This window comes from Pleurodeles waltl, chromosome 6 (genome assembly GCF_031143425.1).
Source record: "Pleurodeles waltl isolate 20211129_DDA chromosome 6, aPleWal1.hap1.20221129, whole genome shotgun sequence".
Lineage (NCBI taxonomy): Eukaryota > Metazoa > Chordata > Amphibia > Caudata > Salamandridae > Pleurodeles > Pleurodeles waltl.
Window position 1 is genome coordinate 1,586,494,753 of NC_090445.1, and position 26,052 is coordinate 1,586,520,804.

General features: G+C 43.2%; 1 protein-coding gene across 2 annotated transcripts in view; it reads left to right on the plus strand.

The window, feature by feature from the left end:
- PNPLA7 (patatin like phospholipase domain containing 7) overlaps nucleotides 1-26,052 on the plus strand; it is a 1,294,112-nt gene that overhangs the window by 673,090 nt on the left and 594,970 nt on the right. For both annotated transcript variants that reach the window (XM_069241381.1, XM_069241380.1), the window contains exon 22: nucleotides 18,678-18,833. In XM_069241381.1, the coding sequence (XP_069097482.1) occupies nucleotides 18,678-18,833 (156 nt within the window). The remainder of the gene's footprint in view (nucleotides 1-18,677; nucleotides 18,834-26,052) is intronic.

Below are 26,052 nucleotides of genomic sequence, written 5' to 3' on the forward strand. Positions count from 1 at the left end.
GGTAAATGACAGTCCTTCCTGGGTCCTTTCCCTGATGTTCCCTTCAAAACCCTCTGCAGTGCCTTCAGGATCCCCATATATTACCCCACTTGTTTGGGCGCCCCTACTTCGAGATATCACCTCGTGCTCGTTGGCACCAATCGAGGTCTACTTCCCTGTCCTCTGCTCACGGGGGATCTGGTATGCCCCATGCCTGCGCTTTGTTACATTTGACCACTCCTGCTGCCAACATCATCTTGAGTTTCTGATATTTCTGCTCTATATCATTTCCTGTAATAGCTAGGAGGAGCCATTTTGCCTCCGTGGGGACTGTCTGGGAGAGTACTTTAGTCATTACCCCTGTGACTTCTGTCTAGTATTCTTGAATTCTAGGGCATTCCCAAATAAAATGGAAGAATGAGTCTTCTCGATTGTATCCCCTTAAACAGAGTGGTGTTGTTGCCCTTTTATGTAGTGTTGTTCTTGGGTAATAGGATCAATGTTGTATCCTTAGCTGGACCAATTGGAATCTGGTTCTAATTGCTATTACTCTGAGGCTTTGAGTAGCTTCCGTCCAATCGTCATCATCTCAGTCTCCTAAGTCGTTAGTCCATGACTCTCTAAGTGTGTGGCCGGGGACGTAGGATCCACCCCCCTTGTGGGTCAGGGAGCCAGCGGTCTGGTCAGTCACAACACCTCCCTCCTCCCCCACCCCCTCCAGCTACCTCCAGAACTTCCTAGTCTGACTCTTCCACACCAGGGACCAGTCAGAGGGAGGATCCACCATCACCTGCTCCTTTGGCAGTCAATCACGTCAGACAGGTGGGTTTTGCAGATAGTCCGAAGAGTCTACACCCTTCCCTTTGAGACTATCCCCCATCCATGCCACCATCCCATGATTGAATGATGGAGGATCACTTGACACGTCTCCGGGAGGAATTTGCAGCTCTCTTGGTCAAGGGAGCCATAGAGAGGGTTCCTGTGCCACAAGTAGGTCGTGGTTGCTATTCCTGATTCTTTCTGGTACCCAAACAAGAAAAGGCCATCCGCCCTATACTGGCCTTCGGCACTTCAATCTCTTCCTCTGGGAGGGGAAGTTCAAAATGCTCACTCTAGCTCAGGTTTTATCTGCCCTGGACCCAGGAGACTGGATGGTAATATTGGAGGACTTGCATGACGCTTATTTCCATATTCCCATCCTGCCTGTTCAGACTGCTTCTTGCAGTTCACAGTAGGCCACGAGCACTTACAATTCACTGTGCCCCCCTTTGGCCTTACCAGCAGGCCTTGGGTGTTCACTAAGGTGATGGCTGTGGTCGCAGCTCCTGTCTGCAGGTCATGGGTTTCAGTCTTTTCCTACCTCGACAACTAGATGTTGAAGGTAGACTCGCCCAAAGTTGTCTCACACCTCCAGATTACAGGGGACCTCATGCTTTCCCTGGGGTTCACTATAAACGTGCCAAAGTCACACCTGACTCCCTCTCAGACTCTTCCTTTCATTGGAGCAGTTCTGGACAAATTGTAGTTTCAAGCTTATCCTCCCAAGTGGAGAGTCAAGGATATTCTGATATCAATGCTTCAGCCTCTGTCCTGGATTTCTGTGAGAATGACTCTGAGGCCGTTGGGCCTCATGGCCTCCTACATTTTGCTAGTCACACATGCCAGATGTCACATGCGGGCTCTGCAGTGGGACCTAAAGTTCCAGTGGGCGCAGCATCATAGTAATCTTTCAGACATGGTCCAGATCTCTGAGGGAACTGCGCAAGATCTGCAGTGGTGGCTAACAAACTGTGTTTGGGTCAGAGGCAGATCCCTTTCCATTCCCCAACCAGAGCTGACAGTAGGGACAAATGCATCACTCATGGGTTGGGGGGCCATCTGGAAGAGGCGGAGATCAGAGGCATCTGGTCCCCGGCAGAGTCTGGACTCCACATCATACTGTTGGAGCTTCAGGTGATCATGCTAGTATCGAAAGCATTTCTTCCCTCCCTCAAGTGGAAGCTGGTGCAGGCGTTCACGGACAACACCACCGTCATGTAGTACTGCAATCAGTGGGATGAGTTGGGATTGTAGACTGTTTGTCATGAGGCTCTGCTCCTCTGGATTTTTCTTGGAACAACAGGGCATATCCCTTGTGGTTCAACATCTGGTGGGCTCTCTGAACGCCAGAGCAGACAAATTCAGCTGACAGTGCTTAGTCGATCACGAATGGCGTCTCCATCCGGAGGTAGTGCAAAGTCTCTTTCAGCAGTGGGGAGAGCCTTGGTTAGAGCTGTACTCCTTCTCAGAGAACGTGCAATATCTGCAGTATTGTGGATTGGAGTTTCCAAAGCAGTCGCCTCCTGTAAGCCTTTCCGCCCATACCACTTCTGCTCAAAGTTATCAAGAAGATCAAGCACGACCAGGCCCAAGTAATTCTTGTGGATATGGACTGGGCATGATGAGTTTGGTATCCCAAGCTATTGAGCATGGCCATCGATCCTCTGGTCAGACTGTCACTTCGGGGGGGATCTTCTGTCGAAGTCTGTAATGTAATCTGGGCAGTCAGGTGTCCCTCCACCAAAACGGTATACACCTGTTGTTGGAATAAATTTGTGGCATGGCGCACAGACAAGTCTGTTGACCCCCTCTCTGCCCTTCTCTTGCAGGTCCTGTTTATCCTTTTTCCAGCCCAGCAGGGCTCTGCCATAGGCACTCTGAAAGGTTATTTATCGGCTGTCTCTGCGTTTTTGAGGTTACCCGATCAACCTTCTTTGTTTAAGCCTCCTATTGCTAATCGATTCCTTACGGGCCTTACCCATATGTTTCTACCATCCCCAGTCATTATGCCCCAATGGGATTTGAATTCTGTTCTGACATTCCTAATCTGTCAGCAGAATTTGTCTGCTTTGGGTATTTTTTGCAAATCCTATTTGTATACTGAAGGCAACTTTTTTTGGGCACCAAGGTCTTGGTTCTGAATTCATGGATGCCTTCTGGTCTCTGCACAAACAGGAGTTTGCACAGTGACCAAATTCAAAGTTCAATGTTCGTGACTGTACCCCCCCCAGGTTTGTCATGACAAATTATGCTAGAGAAAACCAGGCAAATTGCACATTTTCATAATATGCCTCATTCCAAAATATCCCACAGTGTGCAGTCTGTAATTACTGGGTGCGGTAAAAATGGCATACTGTTCTGCCCTCCTCAATCAGTGCCTAAATGTAGTTGAGGAAAAACTCTAGTAAATACTTAAATGCCTCCCAAGTTATGACTTTGTAGAAGTTTGACATTTTTCGAGTGGCCACACAAACTCTCTCCGTGCCCTTGGATTACAGAAAACCTGCCATATCAATGGATTTCCTTTGACAGTAAGTTCAATCTGCATGCATAAATATTAGTCAGTGCATTTTCTAAATCAGGATGATGAAATACTCACAACAGGACTAGTTTTTCCAAACATAAGTTGAACTTGGGTGCACAAAATGTTTAGAATCAGGCCCTCAGGTCCTAGTATACGAAGCTGTTGCTATCAAGCCCTAATTTTGACTTGGTTGTGTTATCGCTGCTTGTGTAGTGCACTTTAGCTATCTGTACAGCTCAGTTGCACTTTCAGAGTCTGGCCGCCCTTTCCATTATCTCCATGTCTCATTAGTTATGCATGGTTACCTTTGGTTAATATCGATTTGTTTATTATATGCCTAGTTAGGCAAAGGTTTGGTTAATGTGAGGTAAAATTAGTTCAATCTGATATATGTGTTTGTTGGGTATTTGTTGTGTAGATGACTGTGCTGAATGATTTTGCTCTTTATTTTGATGATCTGAATGGGTCATAGTCCGTTTGCTGAGCTGGGGTGGACTATTTCCTAGATAGACATCATTAGCCAGATAAATTGCTCTGAGGCTGCATGCTTGATTTTGAGGTATGACTAAACTAGTTTATCAGAATTACTATAAGAAGTATATATGTCGTAGGTGTGGTGAGGAGAAAGTGCTTTGGTGGCGAATTGTGCCTCTGAGGTCTGTCTAGCATGTTATGTTGGACTAAAGTGAATTATATGTACAACCAGAAATGTATTGTGTTCTCTGTATTTTTTTATGTAACATGTTTTTTTAGGAAAACATGATTAAGAACTATAACAGAATATAGCAGGCATCATTGTACAGCTTAGCATCACGCTCAAGAAAACAGCCCAGCAAATCAGATAGGTGATCATAAGAAGTGTCCTCCTCTAAACTCCTGCAGTACAGGAATTTTTAGCCGGAAACCCCATATTTTCCTATTTTTCAGGGGCATCCCCTAGATTTATAGACATGTCCTTCTGCTGTAGCACACTAGTCCATGCAGTGTATCCACTCCTGTACAGAGGGAGCCCTTGCAGAGCGCCAGTGTTGGGCTACATCACATTTAGCGACCAAAAGTCTCATTGCCACCAAGGTTCTGATGATTCAGAGACCTCCCCATTCATCCATTAGTTCCAAAAAGGTCATTCTCTGCCCACCACTGCCATATAACGGTTGTATGTCGGAGTAAAGCATGCCTTTAACACACATGCAGTTGTTCCGCTGTCTTCACAACGAATGCATTTTTACCACTCATTCCTTTACCAGCCATATTGTTACAACAACATGCCTTAGGGACATTGCTGGATTTTGGAGTGGCTTAATTTACTTTTCCAACTCCAGTCTGTGCAAAAGTAGGGAAAGAGTTGGACTTTAAAGTCGCTTTAAACGCTGCTGAGGCATGTTGTTGTAATGATGTGTGGTTAAGGAATGCATGGTAAAGACACATTCATTGTAACATCCACGAAGTAACAGCAGCGCGTGGTTCACTCCTCGTTATAAATGTTGTTTCCCCCAAATGACAAGTCAACACTCTATGATAAGAGGTGGTTAACTCAAATGTACGTCTGAGACTGGTGGAATCAAAGCCCCATTTCATTTTGCTGCGCCTAGAGGGGCTGTAATATATTCAGTGTAGGTATTTCAACTGGATGAGACTTACTGTCCTATTATTTTTGAGGTGCCATTTTTGCCTCAGCCCAATCCGCATTATCTAAAGGGCCTACATCTTACACTTGCTTGTCTTACAGTGACACGTGAGGATTAGAGTATTAGATACCAGAATGCGGTAAAGTCTACAAATGCCCCTGCTCTCTGTAGCTGACAGTAATTTGCACCTCTAGTGGACTCTTTCCTAGAGTTTTGTAAGGGCACTGCTGTATGCCGCCAGCGCATGGCATAATTGAAAATATTGAGAAAATAAATGTGGGTTGGAAACGTTCTCCCTCTCAACCATCTCCAAGCCTGGAGATGCTGATAAGGCCTAATGCTTGTAAACCAGCCAAACCTACTGTATTTTCCAGCAGTGTGCACTCCCATAGTGCCCTACCAGCTCTTCAGACTCTGTCCCACTGAGCCACCAAATCGCTTGATGACAGTATAATCCTGGCCCCCTGATATAGCTTTATACAAAACATTGTTGTCCAGAGATTTTCATTTTTGATTTGTGTTTTTGGATCATTAGAGAAGTAATTTAGCTTGGGTAGACATTGCTGATCCAGGCCGAATTTTTCTGGCCGACATTTTTTAAAATGGCAGATGATGCAGTCATGTCTTATTTCATGAACCATGAAACCTGTATACTTCATTTTAGTGTCAAAACAGGTTTTGCAGGTCAAGTATTCTTATAGAGACAGAAAATAACTCCTCAGAGGCAACCCTTCTGCCATTTTCCAAAATGGCAGCTATAATAGAGGAAGAAGAGACAAATATAGAAATGAAACAAATAATGGTTTTTAATCCTTTTATGTTTACACCAAACAATGTTAATGATCTTAATATGAAAAAATAATGTTTATCACTGCTGTTTTAGACACATTTTCATAGGTCATTTTATTTACTTGTTTCGGCAGTCGCTTGTGGTACATTTGCAGAATGTTGAACATTTGAGAAGAGCATATCAACAGGGACATCTTTTTGTAGCACAGAATTGGCAAGTACATGTACGTGTCAGTTCTGTGGGTAGAGGCTTTAGAAATGTTGTAGGTTTTAGCATCCCATATGCATGATTCAAAACATTTACACATCTTCTGATTATGTAGGATGCTCTTGTAATGTGTACGCGCACAGAATATGACGTCGATGGAAGTTCACTTAGCGGGACTCTTGAACTCACAGTACCAAAGATCGTCAAATGTGTCACTTAGTGGGACTCTTGAACTCACAGTACCAAAGATCGTCAAATGTGTGACAGTCTGTACTCGTTTTCCACAAGGATTTCTTTACATCTTTAAAGTCACATTACTCTTCTGTCTCAGAAAATCCTTTTAGAAACTTCACAGGTTCAGCAGTTAAAGCTCTAAGCTTTGGTCCAATTTTGCTGATAGTGTCATCACCCGTAAGAATATGTGCCTTGATAAGAACATTGGGTTATCTCTGGGTCAAGTTTCTTGTACAGAATATAAAGCAGGATTAAATGTCTTTTCTCGCCTGTTCCATAACTTATCCATAACTCTGACAATCCTTGACTTATGAACATTGCAACAAATCTAAGAAGCACAATAATATCTGTGTCATTTGACAGTACAATGACTTGCTTGGAACCATTTCGAACAGCCCACTGAACATGTGCCACAACACAGAGGTCAGCTTCCTCCAATTTGCTGTTACTTTCCTGAACAATATGGCCCATACCCTTTGAATATACCTCTGCAGGCACCAACTCCTAATTGACAATCATTCCACTTGCAATAATTGGAAATTCAGTGTCCACTGAAGCATCAGCAATGTTTTGGCAAGTTAACATCTCCAAGTTCATCTTGTTCGATGTTTGGGACCAGCATTTATCAAGTTGTACAAGTATAGGTGTTGAACATTTTTTTTTTTATATAAACATTTTATTAACTTATCGTTCAGTTACATAGGGGCTTCTAGGCCCTCCACAGTCAAAACAAACAGCAATAGACTTAGCAGCATTGGTAATCGGTATTGTTACAAAAAACATTTCTCGGAAAACAGTCATTAATAACGGCAATGTATACAGGGGTGATGGTTCCCCCTTCTCCTGTTGGGGTCGATGTCTATGTGGACCCCACATTAATTATCAAGTGTCCATGGTTTATCTGGAATTGGGTCCAGATGTATCCCTTGTGTCACCGCCCAACCAGTCCATGTTTTTTAATACTTTTGGGGGCACCCCCTTGCTACATATATGGGCCTTTGCAATCCCATGCAGGAATCCATACCTCAGGTCTAGAGAGGGCATGTGCCTCCGTCCATGCCTTTGTGATATCCCTCTCAGCAAGCACCAAACCCAACCACAAGAGCGTTTTTGTGCCTCCCAGCCTGTTAGCGATGTGCAAGAAGATCACCTGAAAATCCCTTGGAATTCCCATCCCAGTATGACCCCCAGCTGTCCCAGGACGCTCTCCCAGAAACCGGCAAGGACAGATCAGTACCAGAAAGTGTGAAATAAGATTCCTGGAGAAACCCCACAGAGCAAACAAGCACTGGTGGCCAGAAAGTCCAAGAGGTGAAGTTATACCCAGGTATAACAAGTACGACATTTTTGCAGTTTTGGAGCATTTTTAACTGAATTTGTCTGAATTGTGAAGCTAATGGTGTCTCTTTGGGTGCCTCTAATACCTCCCTCCAATCATCATCGTCTAGGTCCCCTAGATCCGTCATCCAGGCCCTGCGCACCATCTCCATGGGGTGTGGCATATTTGGGGTTTAGCTGGGCGAAGGCTGCCCTTAACTCCTCAACTGAAATGTCTGCCTCCAAGCAGGCTCTATCTTCCGCTGAAAGGTTTGGGACAGGCAGATCCTGCACAAACTGGAGAAGATCCAGACACGGGACCTCCGGGTCTGGCCGGTAGAGGTCCCTGTAATAATTGGTGAAAGCCTGAGCCATCGGCCCATGACCGATCACCCTTGAGCTATTCCTCAACTGCAAGTATGGTATGGCAGACAGCCCTGCCCTAGGCGTACACAGCCTTAATAGCCTTTACTAGCTTTATCACCCCACTAGTAGATTCTACTGTGAGTGGCCTTCCAGGCTTCTAGGTGTCCAATTTGTATGCAGGCAAGGTCAATTGTTAAACTTGTAGACTTTCATCTGATTCTCTCACATTCTTTGGCAGATAGTTCAAGATAACTGTCAAAGATAATGTGCAGTTCTTGCAAGGTGCACACTAACTTTATTATCTGTAGAACAGTCTGAATGACCTCTCCGAAGTTTTGCATGGATGAAATCTTGACCATTCCCAATTGTGACATATAGTCCAAAACAACAACAGTTTTCAATGACGACACCTTTTCAAATTAAAGTTCTTCAGGTGAAAGGTTTTTCTGAGCTCTTTGTGCTTTACAAAGCATCTCCATCAAATAATGCATTTGTTGAAAGAAGATCATGCAACAGAATATCCTTGATAAATTCACCCTTTTCTTTTGCTACATCCATCTCTCTCTGTGTTCGCAGAAGGTGTTTTTTGGAACCTATTTTGTAGTGTCTGGTTGGACAAAACTCTTACTATGGCAATTAAAGCATGGAAGTTTAGCATTAGTGATTTTGTCAAACAGCTTTTTCTCTTTTAGTACAAATGTCTCCTGCTTCAGTTCTGCATATAGTTTTAATCCATGTTCAAGGACATCTAGTAAATGGGTCTTTATATCGTTATGCACATATTGTTTGGTCATGAATTTGTGTTGTCGCACAGGCCCAGTCATTTCAAAGAGGTTTCCTTGCTGCTACATGAAATGAAGAAGCACATCGTCACAACTTTCCTCTCTGTCTTTCACCACAAAATGTTTTTTGGATGAAGTTTGTGTAGAGCTATGGTTTTTCCACCTCCAGTTTCTTCACTCTTTCCAAATGCCAGGACCTATGTCTCAGGTAGTTTATGCAATCGAATGCGCGAAACACACTAATCACTAAAACAATTTCTAGCTTACGTGCCAAGAATTTTCAATTCTATTAAGGGCATGGAGGCGAGGATTATGCTTCTCCTTTTTTGTTTATTACCTTACAAACACAGCAGCCAATAAGATCAAACTTTTCAAAAACTACATTACCCATAAAATATGACATCACGGTATCAGTACCAATCACAGTACACCCTGTAATATATACTTGAGAACATCCATAACTCTTCCCCTTTCTTTGCATTGAGGATAAAAAGTCTTGAATCTATGGGCTGTAACCAACTTGGAGGCGAAAGAGTCCAAAGGAGCTGGCAGCCTTACAGGCCTGAAGTGAGAACGATGTTCATCTCTTCTATATCACCCGGTTTTCTGATTGGAAACTGGAGAGCAAAAACAGAGAGAAACATCATCGTAACATTCAGTTGGGTACTGTTATAGAGTGCACCACTGCACATAATCAAGCATATGAGAAATAACCACATCAATAAAAGTATCCAAAACTCGATCAGATATGAAACACAATTCAAATTCACTTTATTGAACCTTTGATCGATCATATGCATAGTTGACCATTTTCTGGGTGGGACGCAGATATAGTGATTGGGTGGGATATTGCTAGTCTCAGTGTCCTTAATAGAATTGTAAATTCTTGGCGCGTAAGGTAGAATTTTTTTTTTAATTCTATGTCAGGATCGGAGGCTTTGTATTATGCTTGTACAAAGCTGCTGTAAGACAATAGATAGGTTTAAACCCTGTGAATCCTATTCCCGGCAGATGTCCCCGCCCTTCCTATATGTTTATGGTGTCTGGGGTCTCATGACGCAGATGCCTGCCATCGTCTAAAGCCGAAGTCTTTGAGGGAGCATCGCATGAAGCTCCTCCCGGTGCGAGTGGTCAAGCCCTCTTCTCGCCGGCGTCGGACTTCTTCTTCATCCTCACGGTCCGGAGAACGCTCCAGAAGTCATTCTCTGATGGTTCAGTCAACCTCAGAGGGTCCTTTGGCTTCTCCAAGTAAGTCCTCCTGGATGCCTTCACGCCCTTTGGTATCACCGCCCCCGGGTTCTCCTCCTGTGCAGTCCGCACCAAGTCGACCTCTTCCCTTCCGTGGTATCCTGGCGCCGGGGCAAATATGGACCAAATGTAATGTTATCATGCTTCCCTTCATTAAATTTTTGGTCCTTCCCCTCCCTCTGGAGCACCTTCGGGCCCTGTGGAGGTGGTGAGTGCTGTGACAGGATTTTCACTGGCTGTTTCCACCTCGGTGCCTGTTCACACTCTCGACTCCTACTCCTGAGTCGGGTCGGCATCGGTGCACTGCCTCATACGACTCCTCTCTCCTCCGCCTTAACCTTTTGTTCCAACGACCCTCACGGCACCGTTATACTCCTATACTCATTTCACCGGAGTCGGACACTGCCGCTTCCGAAGCAGCTTCCCCTGCTCGATGTTGACACCGATGACGAGAGATGTGCCGGTTGATTTAGATGCTGTGCCTGTGCTAGATCCATTTTCTGGGCCTTCTGCACATTCTCAAGATCCCTTCACAGGGCCCCTTCCGGGTTCATCCTCTGATTGGTTGCTTGATTTGGCCACGGCTAGTGGCCACGGTTCCTCGCCAGCACCTAGTGTACTCTTGTCACCTGGATTGGTGATGGAGTCCACCATTGCTTTCGCAGATGTCTTGAGGCAGGTGGCAGATGTTTTGAACTTAAATCTGCCTATGGTGCAATTATCTACTGATTCCTTGTTAAATTTTAATCCACATCAAGCCAATACCGAACTGGTTCTACCTTTTTGTGAGGCTCTATACGACATCCTTCTAGGTGTCTGGAATCAACCGGTCTCTGGTCCTTTGGTGGACCGTTCTATTTTACACTGACAATCGGCCGGCATAGGAAGATCCGTTGTGCCTTCACCATCACCCTACTTTTAGGGGGTTTGTTGTCCATACTGCTTTGGGCATTCCTGCTTTGGAGCAGATTCCTTCTTCTCCACCTCACAGGGATTATAGTCAGCTGTATGCTGCTGGCAGGCGTATTGTCGCCTTTTCTGGTGCCGCTCTTTGTTCCACCAACACCTCCTGTGTGTTAGCCCGTTTTTCCTATGTGCTCTGGGACTCTGTGGAACGTTTATTACCATCGCTCTCTGAGAATGTTCGCACGGCCCTGACGCCTTTGATCAGAGATGGTCAACAGGCTGCTCAACTTTATGGTCCTCTCAGGTATTGATTCTACTGATTACATGGGTCGGGTCATGGCCACCTCTGTTGCCATACGTTGCAGGGCTTGGTTGTCAGCTTCAACTTTCATCTTCAGTGCCAGGCACTCTTCTTGACATGCCATTTGATGGCAAATCTCTTTTTGAGTCACATGCAGATTCTGCTTTGCACCGGTTTTGAGATTATCATGGTGGGGACTGATGTCAAGCCTCTTCTAATTCATTCGCATTACTCCGGTGCAACTATATTTGAACTACAAGTTCCTGTCAGTTGCGTGTCCTGTTATGCATTCACCTTTTTTCTGTTACAGATTCTCGCATATTTATGCGGTTGTTTACCTTCTGAGTGCCCATCAGACTGTCCTCATTGTCTACAGAGGGCTTTGTTTATCCATGTTGGATATTGTTGCACTTCCTTTGGTGGTGCTCTTCATTCTTCTAAGATTGCTGCTCCTTCAGGGGAGTGGTAGTTCCTTGGTATGTTTTCTGTGAGAGTTCTAACTCTGTTTTGTTTACATTTGACGGATTCTTGCCATGTCAAGTAGGTAGGGGCTGTACTTCAGAGGTGGGCCGGATATCCTCTTATTATTTGGCCTTTTCTACTGGCGGTTTCCTCCACAGCACCTTGGTCTTTTCATCCCAGGGATAGTGGTTCTGGTTTTGTTGTGCATTCTGAACACATTGCATCTCCTTAGTTCACCCTAGGCATTTTGCCTATCGTCTGTTAGTACAGATACTGGGTTTGACATTCGCTCTTTATGAGCTTGTGGTAGTAATCTACTTTACGCATTGACCTTATTTTTCCCCATGTGCGAAGGTGGTGTTGTACTCCTCAGGTAGCCATTTCTTGCTACTTTTTGTAGGGTCCTCCATTCTGGTGTCTCTTCCTCTTATTATGTCTTCTGGGAACACCGTTTGTTCACATTTTTCAAGGGGTACTATTTTGTCCTTCTTTTTTCTCTCCTATAGGCTCATTTTGGTGCTATTCACATTCTTCCGCAACCATGATGCTTTGGCTCATTGATTGGATTTCTCCCTCTATTGGCACCAGTTTCTCCATTCCATAGGTTCCCGACTAGCCAATGCAACAATAGCCAGGTTTTAAAAAAATAATAATAATAATAATCAATACTAGGTACAGTACTGAAGGGTTCCCTCCTCTATTTCTTTTATCTCTTGCCCGCTAGCATCGGGTCATTCTTGAGCTTGTGCCTATTCACAGGGTTTTTTCTTTCCCACATAATATTGTGGTTTCTTTTCCATACTCCCTCTTCTTGCAGCACTGTCGTTCCTCCTGCTGCCATGCAGGGGCATCCCAGGTTCTTTGGGTTTCAGCTTAGCGCCATGTTCTATTTTTTCCCACCTCTTCAAAACTAGGGGTATGGCGCTCTTTTAAACCCTGGCTTGTGCAGGCGTTTTTATGGCTTGCTTTGTGGTGTTTTCCTCGCCGCTTTTGGTCATTATGTGGGATTGTGACGAGTACTGTCTTTATCTCCCTGTTGTTAGTCTTCCTTTCAGTTTTCTTGGTTGCTTGCTGACTACAGATTGTTGGTCCCTCTCTGCGCATATCTGTAGGGATTGTTCCTTCACAAGTGTCTCTTGTCTACCTGTCTTTGCTCATACGCACTGATTCTTTCACTTCATTTCTGTATGTTCCATCCCTTTGGCAGGGATGGTTCTGTGTTTCTCCCTTCATGTTTCTCATTTTTTCTCCCTTGACATGGCCAACGGTTGTCCCTCCATGCTTAAACCACGTCTCTCAGAACACGGGCATGGTCCTTTGCGTTTTCGTGTTGTGGGCCTTTTCCGACTCTTGACACTTGACATGTCTCCTATTTCAGGTTAGTTTTTCCTGACCTTGTCTTCCTTTGGCATTTCGTGTTTGGGATGCTTTTCTTTCATGTTCCCTCCGATATGTTCTGTACTTTTCTAATGCACAGTTCATTGGGTTCCTTGCGCGCGGATACTTTTTTCTGCCTCTGGTTTCCATGGCTGGCTGTTTTCTTGTTTTTCGCGCCTGTCGTTCTTTGTCGGGGACTCTTTTGTTTACTGCATTCCTTTTCAACCATTATTTCTCTGCCTGTTGTTCCCGGCTTGCTTAACTGTTTTATTTCTTATTCCTTTTCTAACATATCCTGCCCTGTGTATAGCTGTACACTTTGCACTTTGCGCAGGTCCTTGCTGGTCTTTTCCACTTTCGTTTTACCTTTCGGCCTAGTGCTGGTTTCTCGGCTCCTTCTAACGCCACCATACCTGTCTTATGTTACTCTTTTAGTTTTTCTCATCAGTTTTTTCTGACTAAGTTCTATATGGGTGCAGTTCTCACATATTGCCTTTGCTGGGGTACTATCTCACCTGCCTGTGAGATTGTTTGTATGGCACGCTTAGGCTGGTCATTCTACTTTGACTCTCTTACATGTTTTATGTTACATGTTTGTTTTTCTATCTCTGGATGGCCATAGTCATATCTCCTTTCCATCATCATGCTGGGGGTTTCTTTGCAGTTTTCACTTCCCTATGGGTGTGGTAGCTCCCTAATTCCTGTGGAGACTCTCCCTTACCAGTCCTGATTTGGCATATCTCCTGTGCATATGCCGGTCAGTTTTTCGTATGAATAACTTTTGTTGTTATTTGCTTCTATTGTATTGTATTGTATTGTATTGTAATCGTATTTATATAGCGCTTACTACCCCTGACAAGGCGTCGAAGCGCTTTTCGATGAGTAGCACGCTACTCCGGAACCCAACAAGAATTAGTGATGGATTAGTATCATTTAATAATGGGTACAGTTTTAGTATTATTATGAGTTAATTTGAGCCGCGGATATGAGAGTTTGTTAGTTAGATTGACTGGAGTAATGGAGGGGTGGAGGAGGAAAGAAATCCAGAAGTGTTAATTGGGAGTATATCCTTCATTTACTCAATCCAAAGGCTTGGGATGAATGAAGGGGGGCGGAGGGGGAAGAGTATGTGGAAGGGTTAGGGAGAGCATAGTAGCAGGGTGAGATGAATGCAGGAGAATTTAGTAGGGTTGTGTGGGAGGTCACAGAGGTAGAGTGAGGTTTGGTGAGTTAGATGTGGAGGTGGAGGGAAGAGCTTAGGCAGAGATATTTAGGAGATGAAAGTGGTCGAAGGGATTTGGGATGAGTCAGAGTGAGAATGGAGGATAGTTTGATAGAGATATGACATAAGAGTGATGAGTAGATAAGTGTGATAAAATGAGAGCAGAAATTCATAGATATCTAGTATAACAACCCAAAAACCAGGAGCCATGCAATGATCCACAAACATATACACATACATACACATATATGGAAAATGTCACTTACCCAGTGTACATCTGTTCGTGGCATTAGTCGCTGCAGACCCACATGCCGCGCACATCCCGCCATCCGGTGCCGGGCCCGGAGCGCCACAAGCCGCCCCTCCCCGAAGAAGTCGCCACGAGCCACTATGTCTCGAGCCTGGTTCTTCCTCTGGGTTTCACCAGGTTGTTATTTGCGAGACTGGTGCGATCCATTCGCTCCCCTCCTCCAGGGATGGGACACTGCTTGGGTATCTAATTCTAAGATAAGGAATCTGCGGCTAGTAGTCTCTATCAGATGACCAAGTTACTTACCTTCGGTAACTGTTTATGTGGTAGAGTCACATACTAGCCGCAGATTCCTTATCGACCCACGCATCCTCCCCGCTTGCAAACTCTGTACTCGGATGTTCGATAGTTCTTGTACGTCTCACGACGTGTCTTTTCTTTACTGGTTGGCATATGCACTAGTACACTGTTTTACTATTTAATTGCCAGTTTCTTTGTGGCTCCGCGTTCTGCGGCTTCAAGTCACCAAAGAAACTGATGTCAGCGCGTCAAAGGAGGTAATATATGGACTCCGCTTACATCATGTCCGGAGACGACGTTGCTGCAGAATCACTCGACGCCCTCTACCGACACACAGAGGTACTGCTGAGGAAAAATTTCCGGATCCAGTCTGACGCCTGTGGGAGAATTCTAAGATAAGGAATCTGCGGCAAGTCCGTGTCTCTAGCAGATAATAATGCATTACGGAAGGTAAATAGCTTCTTGTTTGTGACTGGAGATGGTATTACTGGTAAAAACCCAACCTTCTTCAGTGGGACAGTATCCTGGGAGATCAGAGCATGAATTCAAGCCCACAGAGGAGCTGGCTTTTCTTCATCCTTTAGTCCGAACCGATTAAGCAATATGATAAATTCAGTTAAATCAGCTTTAAGGACCACAGCATTAGGTAGAAGAAGATCCATGTCCTCAGCCACTTTAAAGCTTTCTGGTAGACTGCGACGTGTTGATGGCTTGTAGTGATTTTGCACACTTTGGCAAGGCAGTTGGGTTATAAGTTTGCAGCTTTGTTTGTTTATAGCTACAGCTGACACAGCTTGTTTTCCAGCAGCTACTTCATTAGTACAGTCTTGAAAAAACACCATGTCAGTATCATGTGTGCAGTAGAAAGAAGAGCTGTCTTTAAAATGAAAATTATCAAGAGCAGCAATTGTAAATGTTTCCCTGGTAAAGTGACTCGGAAGTGGTGTGCTGTCGGATTCACAAGATTTTACCGCATGAGCTGCTAGCAAGTTCCTGCTCCGTACTATACCATTATAACTTGTTGAAACACCAGTTCAATTAATTGAAGTGATAAGCTTTGTACTTTTACACTTGTCATAAATTGCGGGGGCAGTTATATGCAGCAGAGTTTTCTTTTTGTTGTGATGTAATTCATAAAACATAATTTGGATAAACAGTACATTTGCACAACATAAGCCTGTTGGTTCATGGGATTGTCTTCCACTTCTTTGCTTATATCTTCAAAGCCATCATCAATGGTGTCGGCTTCTGTTCCGATCTCAAGACCTTTAGTTTTTAAAAGTTTTGTTTTGCTGATATTAAACAATGATGTAAAAAATGTTAAGACAGCATCAGACATTCTTGTTGACTCCCATGATTTGCGGAGCTCTGGGGCATCACAGAATTTATCATTAAGTCCAAAATCTAAATCTTTCAGGACGTTTCTTAAAATGGTTCCTTCTGATTTTACTGTATCCTGTGATCTTATTTTGGCAGCATGAATTCAGTAGTCAAATCGGCTGAGGACACCATTTGTGGCTTATTCTTTTTGTTAGACTGACAAGAATAAATTCTGTCATACATTCTATCCAGAAAAATCTTATTTTCAATATTATGGATCAGAACAATGTCATCAATGTTGACCATTATTTCTCTGATCTCACTGAGTGTGAACCCATAGCCAGCACTCAAGAGAAGCTTGAAAACGTAATTTGCTTTTTCAAAGAACGCAAATTTAACTGGAGGCGGGCGGTTACGTTGCTGCTCGGAACTTATTCATATTTTCAAATGTATGCATGCATGCAATTGGGGTGGGCATACAAATCCATTGCAGATACATTCACCTCGCTTTTTAGATCAGCTACTCGGCTGAAAACTTAATCTAGGAAGAAACTACCTGAAGATAAAAACATGTTTGCCCTTTGAGACTCACATATGCTGTACTTTGTTCTTTCGTGAGTCCCTTTGGCCCTTGATATGGCTAAACCAGACATAACACATTGAAGATCCTCTGTTTTCTGATCAGTTGTTGGAGGTAGATGAGAGGTAGCCATCGATCTTCTAAGTGGATGGACGTTGGGTTTGATTGCCATAGCTTTCTCAAAAGACTCAGATTCTTGTTTTGATTCACTGGTTTCTGCTATTTTTTGACTGTTTTTTTTTTTACAGGCTTTTTTCCATTGTATTCGACTTGTAGGACTTGTTGCAATGATAAAATACGTAATCCTCTTCACCCAATAGTTTTAATCATTTGTGAACGTCATCTTGCTGTATTTCTGCAGGATCTTGAACTCTCTTCTGTCCAGCTGCAGTTGATGTTAGCTTTTCTTTTGGATTAGTTTGGTATACGGCACATTTTTCTTTGTTGAAGGAGTTGTCTGATTTTGTAGTTAGCAATGCTCTGTCAGGAGGTAAAGATCATCTGTTACCACCTGCTTCACTTATGTTTACGAATTTGAATCACTGGAAAACCTGAAACAAAAGCAATATTAAAATAAATTACCAATATGATGGCTAAAACACATCATTATAGAGCCACCAATTTGGAAAATGGCAGAAGGGTTGCTCTGAGGAGTTATTTTCTGTCTCGATAAGACTACTTGACCCCCAAAACCTGTGTTTTGACACCAAAATGAAGTATATAGGTCTCATGTTTCCTGAAATATTACATGATCACTGCAACAAATCTGCCATTTGTACAAATGTCATCCTGAACAAAATCGGCCCGGATTAGCAATGTCTACCCAAGCTAAATTACTTCTCTAATTATATAAAAACACAATTCAAAAATGAAAATCTCTGGATGAGAATTTATTTGTGGAGGTATATCAAGGAGCCAGTACCTGGTACTCCAGGGTTGTCGTCGTAGTTGGGGGCAGATCTAATTGTGTGTGTGTGCAGCACACAGTAAGTGCAGACGGCCATGTGTCTCAATGCACTCCAGCTCCGATGCCACCGAAGGATCGTCTTGGTCTGGGACTAGCTAAGTAATCTCGGGGATTATTTGGCTTCCCCAGTAACATAATTGGACATTTCCTAATTCCAAACCCCCTTTGTAGTGACAAAACACATTTTTTATATGCCATTTTGCGTTTCTTACTTGTCCAACGAAATTGCAGCATTGCTTATTTTAAACTTTGAAAGGAGGAGGGTGGTATTTTGTGTGGAAAGTTCTTCTACATTTTGTTGACCATGCTGTTGGAGTGCTTAATGATCAATGATTATGGCATGTATCAAATCTGTGTTGGTTGCACATGGTTAGATCCATCTACTGTGACTGATTGGGTGGTTTTGTGGTGTGTCTTGGATATGGGTGGTTTTTGTTTTAGTGACAGTACCTCAGTAGCACTTGGTGTGTTTAAGAGGAGCTCAGTGGAGTGTGTGGCTGACCCTTTGGGAGAGAAGCAAATAGTACAAAACAATCATGCTTTGAAGTCATTTGAGCATGAAGAATTGCATTGATGAGATACGTTTAAATAATAAACAGGAAAATAGCATTTTGACAAGAAATACTGTACATAGCAACACTGAGATACTAAAGGTCATAGGCAGTTTAGGTGGTAACAGATTTTTGCATGTTAGATGGCCATGCAGAGATAGAAATATTTCATTTCCCATATGTTGTGTTTTGATTATGATGTTGTTTGATGCATGTGCATGAAGGATGCATTCTAGTATGTTGCAATGGGTCTTTTTAAATTCTTGCTGTAAAGTTTGTATGCAGCATGTTCTGTGGCTTGTGTTGTGTTTCTTTCGGTGATTATGTTTGACACATCATCTTAATGTGCAAGCATAACATATAAACTAGCAGCCTTCTTCAGGGGCTAGTCTCCTAATTTCTCTGCATTCTTCAGTCTCCCTTGTCTAATACCTTTTTACTCTTTCTGTGCATGGTAACCATACTACTTATTTTTCTGTGTACCCAGGGCTAATATATCAGTCAGTCAACCAACCGCAGTAATATGTCTGTTTGATTAATGTGGCAGGTCATGGACTTGGTCTTGGACTGATCACTACAAGCAGCAAGTGGGATTCTGGCAATCCTGCCAGCAACCTGTCTACTGTTGCTATCCTGCCAGTGTCAGACGATGTGCCCATCACTTCCTTTACTTTGGAGCTCAAGCATGCCATCAGTGCTATTGGTAAGAACTTTGTCTAATCCTGTTTGCAGTTTGTCTCTGTAAAACTAAATGGAGGATTGCTTAGTCCAGATGTTGTCATTTGCTGACTATAATTTGTATGGTATCAATGGTCTGGACTGATGAAGCTCTTATAACAAACTTGAAATTATGTGTAATGTTGTTTGCTGCCATCTTAATTCAGAGTACTAAGGCCTAATGAGGTAAGATAGCAGTCTACGGGTATCACTTTGCCAGTGGAAGAGCTGCAGTTGGAAACAATTTGTTCCAGTGGGCCACTATGGAAGCCACATGCTGTATCTGCTGAATTCATTTTGCTTTCTCCTCTCCTTAGCTCTATTAGTACTAGTATAGTAGCAGAATTGTTATTTTGTTGTTGTTGTTATTGTTTTTATTGCCATCATATCATTGGATTGTTTGACAGCTCCACTGAAGACAGTAAAGTGGCTCAGGACCAATAATGTTCTGCTCCAATATTCCAATGCCTGTCTTTTTGTTTTTTTCCTGTTTATTTTAGAATAGTCTACCTCCAGTGGCTGGAATGTTCGAATAGCCTTATAGCACTTCCGTCATGGGTTAGAATGGTTGTTAAAGACCCTCACTCTTGTTAACGGATAACTTGGGTTTGGGGACTTTACTAAGTATAAGTGCCCTCGGCAGCTGCTATGGCACTTAGGGCCTGATTTAGAGCTTGGCGGAGAGGGTTACTCCGTCGCAAACAAACAAATTTGTGACCTGCAGGTGACATGGAATTTCACCAGAAAGTGCAAAAAACTAAGGGGGTCATTCCGACCCTGGCGGTAAAAACCGCCAGGGCCGTGACCGACGGAAAGCACCGCCAACAGGCTGGTGGTGCTTTCCTGCCCATTCTGACCGCGGCGGTAAAACCCGCGGTCAGAAAAGGGGATCCGGCGGTTTCCCGCCGGATTACCCCTGGCTGGGCTGAATCGGCCATGGAGATTCTGACCCCCTTCCCGCCATCCTGTTTCTGGCGGTTTTTACCGCCAGGAACAGGATGTCGGGAACGGGTGTTGTGGGGCCCATGGGGCCCCTGCACTGCCCATGCCACTGGCATGGGCAGTGCAGGGGCCCCCTAACAGGGCCCCACATGATTTTCACTGTCTCCTGCCCATTCTGACCGCGGTGGTAAAACCCGCGGTCAGAAAAGGGGATCCGGCGGTTTCCCGCCGGATTACCCCTGGCTGGGCTGAATCCCGCCGCCATGGAGATTCTGACCCCCTTCCCGCCATCCTGTTTCTGGCGGTTTTTACCGCCAGGAACAGGATGGTGGGAACGGGTGTCGTGGGGCCCCTGGGGGCCCCTGCACAGCCCATGCCACTGGCATGGGCAGTGCTGGGGCCCCCTAACAGGGCCCCAGCATGATTTTCACTGTCTGCTTAGCAGACAGTGAAAATCGCGACGGGTGCAACTGCACCCGTTTGTAGTGCTTTCCTCTTATTTAGTTTCTAAGCACTAACATAACACACCAGAAATGCACTTCTGAGGTCAAAGAAGACTTTTATTGTTGTTAATTCTTCCCCAACTCCAATTTTTATGTATGACGAATTAGTAGCTTTCAAGTCTGCGTTAATCAAACAAAATATATCAGTTTGCAATATACACAGCAGGTTATATTTATAAGATATTGAATGCAAAGCAAAACAAATACTTCACCGTGTGGGAAACTATCTACAGCTTCATCTTTCTAAGGTCTGCAAGCTGATGACCCCTGTCAGCCACGAGAAAGAGATTCATCTACCCACACGGGATTGCTGGCAGCTGGCGCCAAGCTCCAGCACGAGGTCCGGCAGATTCGAATCTGAATCTCTGCAGCCTGTGTCATTCGTTACAAGGGTGTGCCCCCTCCTCTCAGACCTGGGAAACTGAGCAAGCCTTTTGGAGACTGGCCAGGTCTCCAAGACTACTCCTGTTCCCAGGCTCAAGCGAAGAAAAACAACACCCATGTACTCTCTCTTATCATGTCTAGTCTACTATGAGAAAAACATCTTGGTTCTCTGGTGCAAAAACACAGCTTGGAAAAATACAGCTTGGATTCTCAACTGCAATGTCTAACTCCACGTTAAAGGCAATGGGCAGCTAACCTAAATATCAAATGCAATGTCTAGTGTCATGTCAAAGCCAATAAGCATCTAAGCTGAATACAAAATGCAATGTCTTATATCATGTCAAAAGCCCATAGGCAGCTGAGCTGAATACAAAATGCAATGTATAATATGTCAAAGCCAATAGGCAGCTGAGCTGAATACAAAATGTAATGTATGATATCATGTCAAAGCCAATAGGCAGCTGAGCTGAATATAAAATGCAATGTATAATATCATGTCAAAGCCAATAGGCAGCGGAGCTGAATACAAAATGTAATGTATAATATCATGTCAAAGCCAATAGGCAGTTAAGCTGAATATAAAATGCAATATATAATATCATGTCAAAGCCAATAGGCAGAATATCTAATAGCATGTCAAAGTCAATAGGCAGCTAAACTGAATACATCATGTCAAAGCCAATAGGAATGCAATGTCAAAGCCAATAGGCGGCTAGACTGGATACAGCATGTCAAAGCCAATAGGCAGAATACAGAATGTAATGGCTAATGCAATGTCAAAGCCCATCTGCGGCTCAACTGAATACAGAAAGTAATGGCTAATGCCATGTCAAAGCCAATAGGCAGAATACAGAATGTAATGACTAATGCAATGTCAAAGCCCATAGGCGGCTAAACTAAATACAGAAAGTAATGGCTAATGCCATGTCAAAGCCCATAGGCGGCTCAACTGAACAAAACATACCATGTGCTACTGGTGAACATTGAGCAACTAATATGCGCAGTGGTGAAACACAAAGTCATTGGTCAAAACAAACTCCATCAAATGGCAGTACACCGTTGCACCCCTGCAACACCGCCGGCTCCTGTGTTGCAGGGCCTTTCCCGCTGGGCCGGCGGGCGCTCCCTTGGCGGGCGCCCGCTGGCCCAGCAGGAAAGTCGAAATGGCCCCCGCGGTCTTCTGACCGCGGAGCGGTCTTTTGACGGGGGAAGTTTGGCGGGCAGCAACCGCCGCCCGCCAAACTTGGAATGATCCCCTAAGTCATTTTTCTGGCTTGAGTAGCCTGAACTCTTTTAATGGTGGATTTTTGTTTTCTCATTAGATATGAATGATGATACTTTTGAAAGAGACCTTATAAAACCTTCTTTTTCAGCTGTAGCAAGATAATTGGTCACTTTTTCCTCTGACATCACTTATCCTGACATCATTGGACATTGGTTGAGTGTTTTTCGGAGGAAAAACTGCACAGTCACTGGGTTTGGGTCAGTTCACTTCCGCTGTGGGCCTGTGTGTGTCAGACCTCTTTACTCACTGTTTGAGAAAGGGGACATTTAGATCTGGAATCAACAACAAAAAGTATTTCTGTCTCACTATCATGCTATTGAATTTTGGGTGCTCAGTTCCACCTTCTAGGGCGAAAATCCATTGCACTGCACCAGGTACATTGTTTTCAGCACCTGGTAGGGTACTTGTTGAATGCAGACGAGTTTAAAAAGATAACTTCCTCCAATAAAAGCAACACATTTTGCATGACAATCAAATGATCTCAAAAAGAATTGAAATTCACATCGATATTTGCAAAGTTTTATTTTTTAAGAAAATATTTGTGGGTGCAAAAATCCAAATTAAATAATCTTACTATTTTTTCTGACACACTTTACAGTGCATGTACATAATTTTCTTGATTATAGTTCTAGTTAGTGTTTGTTTCTCTTTTATTGGTTCTGGTTTTAATGCTGCAAGTTGCCTTTTTGAACTTGCTTTGAATACTGCAGGGTGATTTTTGTTGAAAGGAGTGGGTACATGATAAAACGTTTCATCAATTTGGTCTGTGGTTGCAGAGACATAGACAAGAATGATATTGCGTGATGAATGCAACTGTCTTCTTACAATAGTGCTGCTTTCTATTGATCAAAGTTTATGCTGTAGGACAAATCATCATAGAAATTATAAAATGTGGTAGTTTGTCTGCGGTCAAATAATATGGGAAGAGTATTTCCCCTGGAGCCAACCAGCCACACTATTCCACTTGCGCTGGTGCACAGGTTCGGTTAAATACCCTCGGATCCATATAAGCAGCGACAGAGACAGTGCTTCAAGACAAATACTCACCCCCCAAAACCTTGTATCTTACGATTAACTCTGCCAGGCGATGAAGGCTGGATATGATATGTTGCATTCTAAACTGCCCCAAAAGTATGCGGTATGGTATGTGCTACATTGTTGACAAATTGGGTGGCTAAACTGTACATGCAGTGCTTAATTTGAGCCGGTGGTTTCCGGTACTCGGCAATAACACTTTATTGTCAACACTGGCTCTTATAAAAGCCTGCCACATAGTGGTGCTGTTTGTATAATTTTGTGATGAACACAATAAAAGTTGTTCAATAATTAAATGTGTGTTAAAATCACTCATACCTGCCACCCAAAGCTATAAGACTAGTGTGGGTCGCGTGTATTAGTAATTGTTAATGTATATTCCAAGTCTGAATTGTAACACCTTTATGAGTGTTTAATAAAATCCCAGGCACTAGATTCACTAGGTAACCCGTTACGTGCAACAGTTAGATTGAGAACAGTCATAGGAAAGTCCTCCAAACCTCTAAACTTTTCGTTAATGTTCAAGTATGAATCCACATATTCAAAAAAGTCCTCAAGAGTTTCCATCTGTTTTTGTAAATTCTTTATTCACTATCCATACAAACTTCATAAAAGTGCCTCCAACAGTAGCCAACATGTGTCGTCCTACCCAAGGACTTATTCGGGGCTACAAAAGGACATATATAAAAAATACACTATAAAATCAGAGCCATCATTCTCGATGGGTCAATTTAAAATCCACACACAATATTATCTATCATCAAATAATAAAAAGAGAAACCATTAATGAAAAAAGAGGGAAAGAAAAACTACAGAACCATACAAAATAAATGATTTGTTTAAACAACTTCTGTCTACCTAGCATGAAAATTCATCCATTTATCATAAAAACAAAAAAGTAATTATAAATTCATTCATATCAATAATCATGTTATAAATATTGACAAATTACAAATGTTACCCTTCACTTGGTTAAGGTACAAATAAGCTCTCGACGGTGAGACTCATCAGATGTATGCATCTCTTACCCCATAATGAAAGACTTATTCCTTTAGCAATAAATCATCTTATACCACACTTACAGGGGACAACCTAATGTAATCACGTGGCATGATAATTACATCCCCAAACCATAGTCCGTATAGATAGTTGTCACTTAAAATGTGGCCTTACATGTATAACGTTAAATGACTTGCCACAGTTCATTAGATCAATCCATGAACTTCACAGGCTCACTTAAAACGCACTCGCATATGTTATAAATTCAGATTAACTGAGACAAGTCGTATCGTTCATGATAAATAATAGTGTTCTACCTCCCAATCGTATATATTCCGTATTTTTATTTGTGAGCTTCAGTGTAATGGGAGTAGGTCACCGTATTTCCGGAAACACGGACAGAAGAACCACAAGTCCCTGGAATGGATATCGCGACCGAACAGCTGTTCCTCATACAATAATACAGGCTCTATTCTCTTTTGGTTGTTTTCTTAACTATTCCTTAGCATCACAATTTTACAAATCGACCTCGTATTGATGATCACCCCATAAACCCTGCAATCAGTATTACCTCAAACGAACCTGCACCGCGTGTCCCCGCATAACAGCGACGTCATGCAAAGCGTTTGACATTCCAGCCACGACTCATCACAAATGCTCACAAGTTGCGCACGACAAGTAACTTCTCTATAGCAGTATGTTTGAATGCCAAGTAATGCTCATATTCGGCCGCTCGGCCACATATTACCTACCGCCTGTAGCAATAAATGTTAAACAAAAGCTCCGCCCCGTCGCTTGTCTTCAAACCATCGAATGGGACAAACCCACCAACCCAAACCTACTCACTTGCAGTTTGTGCCGGCCCATTCCCTCAGTATTGTGCTTTCTAAACAAGAAACAAAGCATGGGGGGGAAACGCCACCTTTTTGAAAGTTCGCACAATAGTCACATGGCCTGTTGCATGGCCGCATATTCCACAAACCTATAGTTTTCTGCTCCTACAAGCCGTCATGTTAAACTGGCTAACCTAGAGGATCACACCTGATCATTCTTATGCGGACTCAACTGTGCAACTACACAAACTACTATACACAAATACCTTTTTTCTTAAACGCTGTAGCTCGAATGTAAGAAATCTTTCGTCCACAAACCATCACAATAAATTAATTCCGCAGCCGCCCTTTCCTAGTCGTGCCTGAATAACATGTAATTAATTATAGAAAAACGTAAAACAAATTGCAACTCAGTGTCTTTCTTTTGAATGCCAAATCTCAAATGAACGAACTCAGTTCATTATTGGTCATGGTATACAAAACCGATATATGCATCGGCGACGCCATATTAGTTAGGGTCAACCCATCTCGTTGGTTACAGGGCAATGCCGTGTCAGTTAAGGTCGCATACCGATCCTAGCAGCTCCTACAAGCCGCCCCGACGAACTGGCTAAATTAAAGGATCATCCCTGGTAATCTTTGATTGAACCTAACTCTTTTAGGCAACATCTCTTTGCTAGTACTCTAGTGAAAGTGCAAGTCCCAGAATGCAGTGTGATTCTGATTTAAAGACCAGTAATGGCGGGAGGTGTTAAAGGGGGCATCGGGCCTCTTGGCACCTATTCGTATTTTAGTGGCCTACATTCATTAAAGTGTTCATACGTAAGGTTCAGTCATACCTAATATTTCATATGGGAGTACTGTTCTTTATAAGTTGAGGTTGACCAGGCAATGGAGAAGGTTGATTTCGTGTCTGTTCGAAGGGTCATGACTATTTGATCTGTGTGCAGTGCTGTCTCTATGCTTGTTGGTCTGGTGCAAGTATCTGTTGAATTTTCTGAAAATTGCACAAGTTAAGTGTGTTACTGTCAGTAATTATGCCCTGTTTGTATGTTGTGTTCATCTTTGTTAATGCACTAGTCAAAAGTCAGTCTTTCTGTTTTTTGTTAGTCTTGAGTTTTTTCAAAGCAGTAGAGCCATAAATAGGTTGCCACTCTACTTTGCAAAGTGTGGCAGTGTATTTAGCTGTTTCCACGACTTATCACATTAGTGCCAGATCTGTTG